This window comes from Meleagris gallopavo, chromosome 2, assembly GCF_905368555.1.
Source record: "Meleagris gallopavo chromosome 2, MGAL_WU_HG_1.1, whole genome shotgun sequence".
Classification (NCBI taxonomy): Eukaryota; Metazoa; Chordata; class Aves; order Galliformes; family Phasianidae; genus Meleagris; species Meleagris gallopavo.
In genome coordinates this window covers 87,373,670-87,386,202 of record NC_139405.1, presented here as the reverse complement: position 1 = coordinate 87,386,202, position 12,533 = coordinate 87,373,670, and the positions used below count along the sequence as shown (strand labels likewise).

At 41.5% G+C, this 12,533-nt stretch overlaps 1 protein-coding gene across 1 annotated transcript in view; it reads right to left on the bottom strand.

The window, feature by feature from the left end:
• GCLC (glutamate-cysteine ligase catalytic subunit) overlaps window positions 1-12,533 on the bottom strand; it is a 33,354-nt gene that overhangs the window by 18,156 nt on the left and 2,665 nt on the right. The window contains exons 2-3 of the mRNA XM_085217909.1: window positions 1,635-1,747; window positions 120-302 (exon numbers count right to left, since the gene is read on the bottom strand). Of these exons, the coding sequence (XP_085074035.1) occupies window positions 120-302; window positions 1,635-1,747 (296 nt within the window). The remainder of the gene's footprint in view (window positions 1-119; window positions 303-1,634; window positions 1,748-12,533) is intronic.

Below are 12,533 nucleotides of genomic sequence, written 5' to 3'. Positions count from 1 at the left end.
CTAGATGACCACTGTGGGCCTTTTCAACCCAGGCCATTCTATGATTCTATGCAAAAGCATTTAAGTAGAATAAGGAAGAAAGGAAATACAGCATTACACATCTGAAACAGCAATCTCACCTTGGAAAAGATGTCACAGTGCAAATAGCCTCGTTTTCTTTCAGCACAGAAGCGGCCTCTTGCCTCCTTTTCCTCATGTTGTCTTGAACAGTGTTGAATTCAGACATGGTTCCCCCATATGGCTGCCCGGGTGTGCCTTCAATCATATAGCTTCCATATTCTGGTCGCCAGAGTGTTGGGTGGCTTTAATACATAAACAGCCTTATTTAAATTTTCTACAACTTTACAGAAGATGGATTATTAGCATAAGTTTCAGACAAATGCAACTTGAAAGAAAAATCTCCTAAAGCTGATTATTTGATGGAGTACCACAATGTACATTCCAATGCATCTTACCACTAGGAGACAGTTAAGAGAAATTAAAGCACAGTTTTGTGCTAGAAAGTTTGTTGTATAATTCAGCAAGCAGAATTTGCTTATGTCATCTTGCAACTATCTTCAGTATGTCTCAATCTTTTGTTTCTTGGGGTTTTAACTTGTCACAGCACAAAACAAGGAAGTTGTGCCCTATTTCTTCTTCCTGCTGCTAGTGGAAACCTGGTCAGATATCATGAATCTATCAGGTTAAGAAATGAAATAAAGTTTAAGACACCAGCAATCACCCTGAAAAACAGCTTGCTTTCTTGACAAACCACTTCACAACCATAGAATCCAAAGGCAGAGCAGCATTTCCCTGCTGTTCCTTCACACAGTAGTGGTTTCAAGCACGAAGACTTAAATACAGAGGTATTTCTTCTTGTCGGCCTTCTGGTCCCTCTACTGAGAAGAAAAACAGGCAAGCCTTTCTGGATGACATAGGTTAAGGCGCCTAGGAAGAAGCAGACAGGCCTGGGGCACAAAGACCTTTCATCACCACAGCAGTTTTTCTAGCTTCCTCTAAGTGCTAGCTCTTTTCAGCCAAAACACTTCACTATCTCTGATCCCGTTTCTCTGCTCGGGAAACACAGATCTGTTGCCATCAATTAGAAGGCAGCACAGAACTGCAGTTCTATGGCCAGCTTAAGTGGGGATATGATCTAATTACCGTTGCAAATTCCACAGGAGAGCAGAGGATGGGGAAGAACTGCCCTGCCATTTTATGTCTATCTTCCTAAATCTATCAAAAATGGGACAGTGCTTCCAAAGATGACAGCTCCTTAGACAGACCTCATCTGCTCCTGCAGTCAGGGAGACACTGAGAGCATACGCGCTTTGCAGGGCAGGAAGCTCTGGTATGCAGGCACTCTGTACACATGACCACAAAACCAGAGCAAGACAAAACAAATACCTAAAACTGAAACTTCTGTGTGCTCATCATTACGTCCTTCGTTTTTACAAGGTCTAAAATAAAAGGTACGTGGAAAACCTGCAGATGCACTCAAAATCTTTCACCATCCACATCCCACTGGAATCTGCGAATATTGATACCTGTGTCTTACAGTTTTATAAAAAGCAGACCAAGTTAAATCAGTTGTACAAAATTCTGTACAGCATCACAAGAAGAGGAAGAAAAAGCAACAGGAAACAGCTACTTACTTGGGGTTTATCTTCTCCCCCTTGTCTTGCAGTGTTTGAAGAACTTCTTCGCCACTCAGCACTAAGCGTACTTTCTTATTCTCATGGTCAAATTTTACTAACATATACTCCACCTTGTAAATAATAAAAAGAAAAGAAAAGAAGCAGTTAGTGGTAGAGTTTTCTTCATACACAAATTCTCACTGGCACATGATTTCAAGCATCAAGCGTAAGGGGATGTCAAATGTCACACTGAACTTAACAGAAGCTTGAAAAACCCCACAGCTACCTATGAATATGGTAAACAACACTGGAGAAGATGTCTGCATGCTTATTTCATCTTAGATACTCAAGAAACCTTGAAAAGTTTCTTGAAATTTGACTTTTTTTTTTTTCTGATCACAGACACTTCACAGAAAGATTCTGAGTTTGTAAAGCTAAAACCCCATGCAAACTGCTAACCACAGACATCTGTCATCCCACAGGTTAGTCGCTGCAGCTGATAAAAACAAAAAACTCTCATTCTACAAACAGGACATCCATTTATAGTTCCAACAAGTGACTGATTATTAAGAGTGGTGCAGCAGAATCTCATTTACACTGTGGGAAGCCCACGGTTGTAACAAACAGCATCAGGCTGCTATTAATGCACTCCAGCTCTTAGTATAGCACAGGAGGCTTGCTTCAGCTTCTCTTTCACAGCTTTTCTTCCCTCCCTGCCTTCCTAACCTCATCCCACTGTGCTTCAGGACCTCTGCTTGCCCCTATTCCTGGCTGCCCCCTCGCTCGCTCCTATGCCATGCATGTAGAGACCTCAATCCCACAAGCTGCTGCTGAAAGCAGCTCTAGTGCTGTGCCCCAGGTCTGAAAGAAACTGTTTGCCTACCAGATTGCCAAACTCGGAACACTCTCATTTCAAACTCTGTAATCTTGACGCGTGTTTGATAAAACCTCCTTCACGGACTTGTAAAGCACTACCAAGCAGAGCACCCTGACAGCTGCCTGGACATTATAACCCTTCAACCCTTACTGACACAACTCTATTTTCTGACACTTATTTGGAAGGGGATGCTTTACTTGCCAAGTAAAATCAGAAGTCATAAAATGGAAATGCATCACAAGGATAATGGCTTCAGAAAGTCCTGACTGGACCAACACTGATACACAACACTTTGTGTTTGCAGCTCTTAAACCTCTGCTCCAAGTCCTTCACAACTAATCTAATGCAAACATCCAGTTCTAGTTATAAATTCAAACTATACTTCCACAACTAGAATTTACCGGCATTTGCACTTAGTCATGATTTCTGACTATGCCTACAAAGGCATCCAGAGGTACTTTCTGAACAATTCTACCTCAGTGCCAGGAGATGCACACAAAACACTGATTCTGAAGTGCCAGTGTACAAACTGGTAGCAACCTCTTTTTATACAGAGATGCATTTGGGAAAACAGTCTGGCAAAGCACAGGAAAGCCTGTGGAGTGTTTTCCATCACACTAAATGGATTCATGAGCTTCTTAGTCTTTGGTTACTTTGGCATTCATAGAAGAGTTGTTGCTAGCTACAGTGACAATGAATGTAATACTCTGCCAGGATTTATGATTAAATCTAAACCGGAATTATCTGAGAACCTCTGTAATTCTATAGAATCTGATTAGACACAAATCCTGGAGAGACTCATCAAGCAATTAGGCATGTTCTCAATACTTTGTAAGATCAAATCTTAATCCCCTAAAGATAAATAATGATTTCTAGTTTCTGTGCAACACAGAGTTTCTCTGTGCAGCACGTTCTGTGGTTTGTGTGCATTATACCATAATAATCTACTCAAGACAACAGCCAACCGGAATGCACTCAAGAGTTGATTTAGTTATTATCAAGTGACACCTGACTCACGATTAGTGGCCATACAAAGGGACTTCTTTCACACTTCCTGGGTTCCTACCGCAGTCAACATCACCTCCTGCTTTGGAAAAGCTTCAGCCAACTTACCTTCACTCCTAACCTATCAGAGGTACTTAAGTGCACAATTCAACTTATAATACCTAGTCACAGACCTGTCTTTAAGCCTCCTATGCACCTGGCCTCCACACTGCCCTTATGGCATCCTTCAGGAGGGACTGAGAGCAGAAAAAGGGCAAAAGAATTGCAGCTGTTCTTCGGAGACCCCAAAAGGCCAACATTTGTCCGTGTATAAATACATTCCTGTGATCAGCCTCCTATCTTAAAAAACCCTATTGTAATTTAACTGCAATAATCTGGTAGTGAGAACACTGCCGTTCTCTATGAACTATATTATATACAGTTTAAAAGTGTCACAAAAGAAAAGCCAAAAGAATGTAAAGAAGCATTAAGTTAAGAAGGCAGTAAGAAGGAAATCAAAACGTTTCATGATCTGAGTACAGTAGTGAATACATGCCATTTATGCATCTAGCTTTAGAAACAACTGCTACCCTTGCCCCCAGAAACAATGACTAAATCTTCAAAGCTGTCTTAACACACAGAAGATCTCCCATTAAAATTAATGAGAAAGAAGAACTTCAGACAGCTGCCAACAATTAGAAGTTGCCACAGAATATCTTGCCAACAGACGGATTGACTGAATGGGCATTCTGAAAGAATTTAATTTAAGCTCATCAAAAGATTTAGCCTACAGCTAAAAAAGGGAAACAATTTTACAGTTCACACACTTTTACATTTAACTTGAACTCTTCATTCACAGACTTGGCTTGTTTTTTATCCACAATAATGTCCAGAGAGTCGTGGCCAAGCCGAAAGCATCAGCACATCTGTAAGTGCTTTGAGTCTGAAAGTCAATTATGTGAGTTTCACCTCAAATTTACGTTTTGACAAACTCTTGCAGTTCACTTTTCTCCCTAGTTTTAACTAGCCTACCAAGCGAGCAGCAAAATACACACTAAGTCAGATTACTAAGGCACACAGCTAAGAAGCATTACTTAGGTCTACTAGGGAAGCACACTCTGCCGCTGTAAGAAAGGCAGACATCATAGATTCATGCACTCAGGTGTTCCTGCTCTAAAGCAAAACATAGAATCATAGAATTATTTAGGTTGGAAGGGATCTCAAGGATCATCAAGTCCAACCGCAGCCTAACCATAGTACCCTAACTCTAACAATCCTCTGCTAAATCATATCTCCGAGCACCACATCCAAACGGCTCTTCTCCATCTGGAATGCACAGTATGAGGAGGATACCAGTGAGGACTAAAGGCTCCTCCCTGCAATACGGTGCACAACAGTTCCAATACATAAAACCTTCTGACCAAGAAGGGTACGTTCACCTTGCAGAAATGCTGTAGACAGATCACTGGGAAACAGAACTAGAAACTGGCAAGGAATATAGAGAAGTGGTAAAATCCCTCCAGACATACAGCAAAACTAGAAATAGGTTCAAATTCAAATGGTAAATAAATGTCCATACCAATAAATTAATTCAAGTATAAAAGATCTATCCTTGAGCCAACATAAAAGAAAAAATATCCCTTGTCAGCTTCCTTCAACCTAACCAACTTGCAACACACTGCAACTGCAGAATGCATCCACATCAGTTTCATCCCGTTGTTTTCTAGAGTGGAGACATTCAATATCAGAGAACAGAGTCACAGAACATCCCAAGCTATAAAGGATCCACAAAGATCACTGAATCCAGCTCCTGGCTCCACACAAGACCATGCAAAATTCAAACTCTGTGTCTGAGAGCACTGCATAAACACTCCTTGAACTTGGCAGCCTGTTCCACGCCCACAGTCCTCCAGTGAAGAACCATTCCCTTACCCAAACTGATCCTCCCCTGACACAGCTCCGTGCTGTTCCCTAGGGCCATCGCTGTCAGCAGAGAGCAGAGCTCAGCATTGCCCCGCTGCTCCCTGTGAAGAGATGCACCCGCCATGATGCCCCCCCACACACTGCCTGCTCTAAACACAGTAAGGGGCCTCTTACATCTTACTGCCCCTCATACATCTTGACCCTTCACCATCTTCACAACCCTCCTTTTGACACTGTCTAACTGTTTTATGCTCTTTTCTATTATGGCACCTAAAGCCCACACAGTGCTGCAGGTAAAACACCCCACCCCTCACTTGGTGGCTGTGCTGGGCCTGGGGCACCTTGCTGGCAGGACAGTTCCTAGAACACTGTTGCTTCATTTGTCAGGTTTACTTCTTACAGCTGCCTACTGGAGAAACGTTAGGTCTTTTCGAAGTTCTTTCATGTTGCCTCTGTAGATTCGACTGCAGATAAGACTGTGAACCAGCCTTGGCTGGGAAGGAGCCAAACCTCTTTCTACACAAGAAGCCAAGTAGCCGTTACTGGACTTGCCCAGCAGCAATGCCGAAGCTAATTGTTTTTTGGAAATGGGCAAGCATGTCTAAAACTGCATGCTACAGTTCATGTACTTTTATTAATCACATGTACTCTTTCTCCACAAAGCATACCACTTCAGTTTTAAGACACATAAGTCAAGCAAAGTTTCTGCAGCAGTTCGCAGAAACAAGAACTTGAATTGATGTGTGTCCAACGAGTATCGGTGTACAAACACTCGCCTTGGCAGGGGCCAATTATCCACTATCAGGGAGTGCCTTTCCAGGGCACTCAACGTAACACTGTTATGCTAAGTACACCAGGACCAAAGTCTGGTTGATATTTGAATGCCAAAGCTCTGCTCCAGAGCGTTAAACAGATGCTCTTAATGTACAATGTATTTGCCATGAGCAATTTCTGTATATAAATACCCATGGAAGCATCCAGACTTGCATGCTGGTAAACTCAGAAATAAGGTGCTGAAGAGGCTGAGATTATACCACAGAGGGAAATAATTTTGAAAGAATTATCTGAAAAGAATCTGATTTTGAGAGAAAAGTGTAAGTTTGCATCGTCTCTGCCTTGCCCTTTTCTCCTGGGGAAAAACAACCTCTGCATTCACCTTTTCCCTGGGCTTCTCTACCCAGGCTAATAAACTGACACAGATGAGTCACGGGAGAACAGAAGAGCCTGGGATGACTCACAGACCACCACTCTTCCTCGAAGACAACCTTACTGATGTTTTTTTTCCCTAGCAGTGCCTTCACTGGGCAACCACTGAACACGAGTACTTGGAGCCATTACTTGAACTTGCCTTAACGCCAGTTCAGTAGCTGTCTCTGGATTCATACTTCCCCCTTGGCCTGGAGCTTTAAAAAAAAAAAAAAAAAAAAAAAAAAAAAAAATCTCTTTCTGAGTACCAAATAAGGTCTCCAGACTTCTGTTTACTGTTCCCAAAAGCCACAAAAACATCTATCATCTTCTTATGTAGTATGCCTCACGTATTTATGTACACATTTAAAGTTAACCTTTATTCTCAGTAGCCTCAAACAAACAAAAAACCCAAGCTGTTTTCACTAGTTATTAAGCTCCATTGTGGCAAAAGATGTAATTCCTTAGAACACTTATTGGTCACTTAATGCATCATTAAAATGCCACATTTCATTAAAATGACAATCTACAGAAGAACAAAGTTTTAATAATCTGCCCATTAAAAAGCTCTACCATAGGTCTACAGTGTTAACACGGAAAAAGCAGAATGTTCTGTAAGTACTTGTGATACATGTGATATTTTTTTAATGCAGTTACTTTCTCACCATTGCTGTCATAAAACAGGGTCACAGTAATAAGGAGCTCATAACATTTAATGAAAGGTTTGCAGGCCCATAAAGGAGAGTCCAAGTCCTGAGGGAGAGAACTTGGGAGGAAAACAACTCTGGCATCGCAGATGAAGCCAGTCCCCCCATTTCTCTGCAAGCCCTGAGATCAGTCACTGGCACAACGCAGAGCACTTCCAGGCTCATGGGACTGCAATCCCTGTTTTCTGCCATTAAAACATTTTTTTATTTTTTAGGTTTGTTACTCAAATGTATTTCCTAAAATGCGTAATTTTGATAAAGCACCGTTGGAGTAGCTAATCCAATAAACAGTCTGCAACCCTACACAAAATCAACCTACAGCAATCGTGCTCTTACAGAACAGTAACAAAAAACCCAGTGTCACTGATGTTTATTACACTGAGAGTACACACAAAGCTGAAGCGCCTCTGTACCACGCAAAAGATGAAGATGCAGAAGAGGCAAGACAGACCTAGCTAAGGCTTCCTGCCTGCTCCCCTCCCACTTGTTGACATCAGGTTTGCAAATCTTTTTTTGCACGTGATTCAACATGAGGAGAGGATGTCCTGTGTTGCACATAGCAGGAAGCTGGGCTACTCAAAACTAAATCTAGAGGTTGCAACTATTTGCATTCCTCCCCGGTAGGAGACGTGGGCACATTAGAGAACAAAGCGTCTCCTCTTCAGTTGCTAACTGGGTCAAATCTGAGGTAATACTATGAAAGACTAAGATGATGTTAATTTCACATTTCTCCAAAGACAAATTTAAGATACTCATGAATTTTTAGATTTAAAACAAAAAAGCACAAGTCTTTCTGGCACAGTTGTATTTTCTAATTCACACAGGCTAGAAATTTTTGTAGACTAGTAATAGATAATTTCTTCAACTGTTAAACAAGATGCTACAAGCTTCTACGCTGCCTCTAGAATCACAAAGCAAGAGAAAAAAGATGAAGAAAACTCCTTTCCTGTACCCATCCCTCCTACTCAGCCCTTCCAATACCATTAACTGAGATAACACCTCTGCACAGCAAGAAGAGCAAGTCTATAGCAAAAGAGGAATTATGCTGAAACAATAGATGGTAATTCCATGACAAGATTATGGCAATTCATTTGACATCCACACAAACAGGAAGTTCACTGAACAGAATATTTCTCTATCTGAAATATACAAGCAGAAGATAATTAAAACTCCTTTTATTTAAATCTGTGATTGTGGAGGAGGAGATCAATGCAATCACTATTTGTTACGAATTATGGCTTGTTTAGAGAAAACAAAAAAATAAGCCCTCCAACACATTCTCCATGAACTGCAAAATTAGCTTTAGAAAAAGCAACCAACTATAAACTATTTGCTGAAACACTCAGTAAGACACAGCCAAGTACCTGTAGGATTAGATTAATAAACTTTATGGGAGCAACTCCAAATCTATAGACAGTTTAAATAAAGAGAACTGAAAGCATAATGTGAGACAAAGGACTTGTACCTGTATTTTCACTTGCTGAGATGGAAAGAATTGAGAATCGCTTCTGCTTTCCTAAAGTCTAGGGTAAAGAAAACACCAGGATGTACAAATCTTTGTGTTTGTGCTTTTTGTTTTGTTGTTTTTTCTGCAGCAGCAGTTAGGAGGAGCTTCTCAAAACCCAGCAAAACTTCTGGGAGCTCTGGAGCTAAACTTCCCTCAGATCTGTGTTCTCTCTCCAAATCTAAGCTTCCACATATTTCCTCAGCCTAACATCTCCAGTCTTCTGAATATTAGGTATCTTGCATTTCTCTTCCTGTTTGTTTGCTCATCTCTTCTGCAGTCCATCTGTTTTATGCCAAGGAGGTAATGCAGACAAGGCCACCGCAGCAAATACCAGGTATAAAGGAAGTTATACACAGCAATTTCCACAGAAAGAGCCACCAGATCCATTTCCCACGGTGTCTGTAGAGCACTGCAGATATGTACCATGTTTTATAAGGAAACAGATCAGCACCTACCACATGTGAGCAGTCTGAGGGAAGGTGCACACTATTTCCAGCAGGACTGGACAGAGCCGTGAGCTCTGCACTGCTGCGTTCTCAGCACACCCAACCACATCGGCTCACAGGTCAGTGTTGCCACAGTACAGCTTGAGCAAGTCTTGCAATCTGGTCACAGAAGAACTGAGGAGGAAGCAGCTGAAGCAAATAATTAATCGTCAAGAAGGCTAACAGCTACAGTTGTGATACAAGGATTAAAGCAGGGCAGAAGTGTAGTTTCACAACTGTCAGCCAAACCAACCGGGGAAGGAATAAACAAGATGACTCTTCAAGGGCACCTAGCACCTACCTTGTTCAAATCAAGATTTAAGAAGATATGTTTGCATTTATTAGTATATTCATTAATGTATTCAAACACTCAAAGCTTTCAAGCAGCGGCAGCCGATGCATTAAAATCATACCCCAGGAACACTACTCTAATAAACAGCACGTGCAGCTATGAAAATACAAAGGAAACACAACTACCTGTAAACAAATAATGCCACTGTCCCTTTATTTAGTCAAAGCTCAGAGGGAAAGTATGAGCAGGCAGACACGTGACATATAACCCAATCTTTCATGAGTGCTGCCTCTCCCTACGTGGCAAGCAGGCAAGCACATTGATTAAGACAACTACCATTCAGATGCATCCAGACACGCTGCATCTGGCAGAGAGCCATCGTGAGGAATTTCTGCATGAGAGAAATTCAAAAATGCATTGTTTGGGGAATTTTGCAGGGGGAGGGGGAGACTACAGCTGATTGTCTTAAAGCGACATGAGCTCAAATGCTAAAACAAAAAAAACCTTTTTTTAAGATGATAATACATTGGCGTTATTGCTAGCACAAGAGTTCCATGAAAGCTTTCATAGTAATTTCTGCAGAGCATTTTGAACAAAGTGAGATTATGAGCTCCTCACATTAAGATCTTACTATTTGCTTTTCTTAAAAGGAAAATTCAAAAGCAATTTATTGCTCTTCTGTTTTGTTTAGAACATATACAATAAAAAGCTAATTAGAAAGTTTCAGATGAATGTTAAAGAAACCCAATGAGCCACCTGAAAATTGTCTACGTGGTTTGGACAGAGGGATGGACATCCTGCAGCACATGGAGTTTTGTAAATAAAAGCCTTAAGAAACTGCCTATTCTTGTCATCCACATAGGCGTCCATCTTAGATTTAAAGCTACTGCTTGGCATCCTATGCCACAGGATATCTAACCATTGTCCTTCTAAGATAACTGCTTTAAATCTACTGCTTTTCTGTTCCATTAGCTTACTGACCAGTTGGCCGTGAGCCAGCAGTGTGCTCTGGTGGCCAAGGCGGCCAATGGGATCCTGGGGTGCATTAAAAGGAACGTGGCCAGCAGGTCAAGGGAGGTGATCCTTCCCCTGGTTAGGCCTCACCTAGAGTACTGTGTCCAGTTCTGGACTCCCTGGTACAAAAAAGACAGGCATCTCCAGGAGAGAGTCCAGCAGAGGGCCTGCATCTGAGTACTTCCTTGCACGTCTCTCACTGGGCCTCTGCATTCTTTTAGAGCAGTGGTGACCAAAACTTGAGCTGTATGTTTCAGAGACAGGAACTATACTTACTTCATACAGCAGATGAGCTAGATTAATCATTGTTAAAAAATGCCCTAGACTTTGTCTCTGGTTTTAAATAAGTAACAAATATTAAACAGGAGCCTCAAACCATCTGAGCCCAAATTCATTTCCTTCAATTGTAGCAATTACTTTACAAGCCTGAAATTCTGTAGGCTGCGGTGCAGCGTCACTGATCCCAGCACTGTGTTGTTCCTGTCTGGAAAAAACAAAGGCCATGAACTGCAGCAAGACATTAATACTGTAGCTAGGTCCTTGAGAAGAATTATTCAAAAGGATGAGGAGTTCTTCTTACAGTCCAGGCTTTTATCAAGAAAAAACAGAAAACTTTAGAGATCCTCTCCTCAGAAGTAACACCTTGTGGGTCACTTTGCCAAAAACCCTGACTTCCCTTTCAGCACCTTTGGAGAAAGGATGCCTTGTTGCCTGCATTAAGAATTGCTGAGCAGAAAATGTTCATTTCCATTCTCAATTTACAAGGTATAATTTAAAAAGAGTACATCAAAAGTAAGAATAGGAAAAGAAAACAGACCAAAAGGAGGTAAAAGACTGAGAAAGCAACATTATGCAGGAAACAAAAGAAAAGCCACAACAGAATGAAGTCAGGAAGACTACTGCTTGAAAGCAGTACGCTAGCACGTTTCATAGTGTCTCATATAATTCAGTACCAAATATAGGAAAATTCACGTCTTTAAAATAAGTCCCTGTCAGCACAAAGACAACAACTGAAGATGCACAGTGCATTGTATGACCTAACACTGATAGCAGCAAGACTCACACAATGAAGAGGTGGTTATGTCCAATTTCTTTAAGCAAGACTAGTCAGAAGCCATCTAACTTACATGTACTTCCAAATAAAACCATCATGTGTTGCTCACCCTTGCTCTCAACAGCTTTTCTTCTGAGGGGATCTCCCTCCAAACACTTTCATGTACTCTTTACAGTTTTTTTGCCCCTTCAACTTCCCTTTTCCAGCTCTTCTTGCTTGCATCATTTTCCCAGCCCAGACAGGCATTCAGCCTGCAGAACACCAACCTGTCCCATTCAGGGATGAAACAGATGGCAAGAAAACTTGAATTATCACACTAAGTACTAATGGATGTGCACCCACGTATGCAGATCTGCATGCGATGCTGTTACTCTGCACACACACATGCCCACGCAGCACAAAGTGATGGAACCGAGCCTAGCCAAGAGCCACTCATTCCACTTGTCTGATCTGAACATCCACATTAAGCTGCAAAGTGAAATTTAAGCAACAGCTGTCAGCTAGAGGAATGCAAACAGCAAAGCAGTGGCACTGCACAGCACAGTAGCACACCAGCACACAAGACAGCTTTCAGCAGGAAATGTGGGAAGCAATGGACTAGGTTTTGTCTTACACTCAAAGAAAATGTTTAAACACTTGATACCACAAATATCTTTCAAGTAGCACAATCCAGTTGTCTCACGTAGTGCCTGCTACCTCTGCTAATACACCGTAATTAAAAGGTGGAGGTTTTTGCATTTGCTGCACGCAGGAAAAAAAAAAATCTAATGACTTTTCTCTGAAAACACATAGTTAAGCACGCATTCTTGCTGGGGAGAAAAGGAAGAAAACCTCAGAAGAATGTGAGACAGGCATTAAGACAAGGATCATAAAGAGATGCTTAATGATG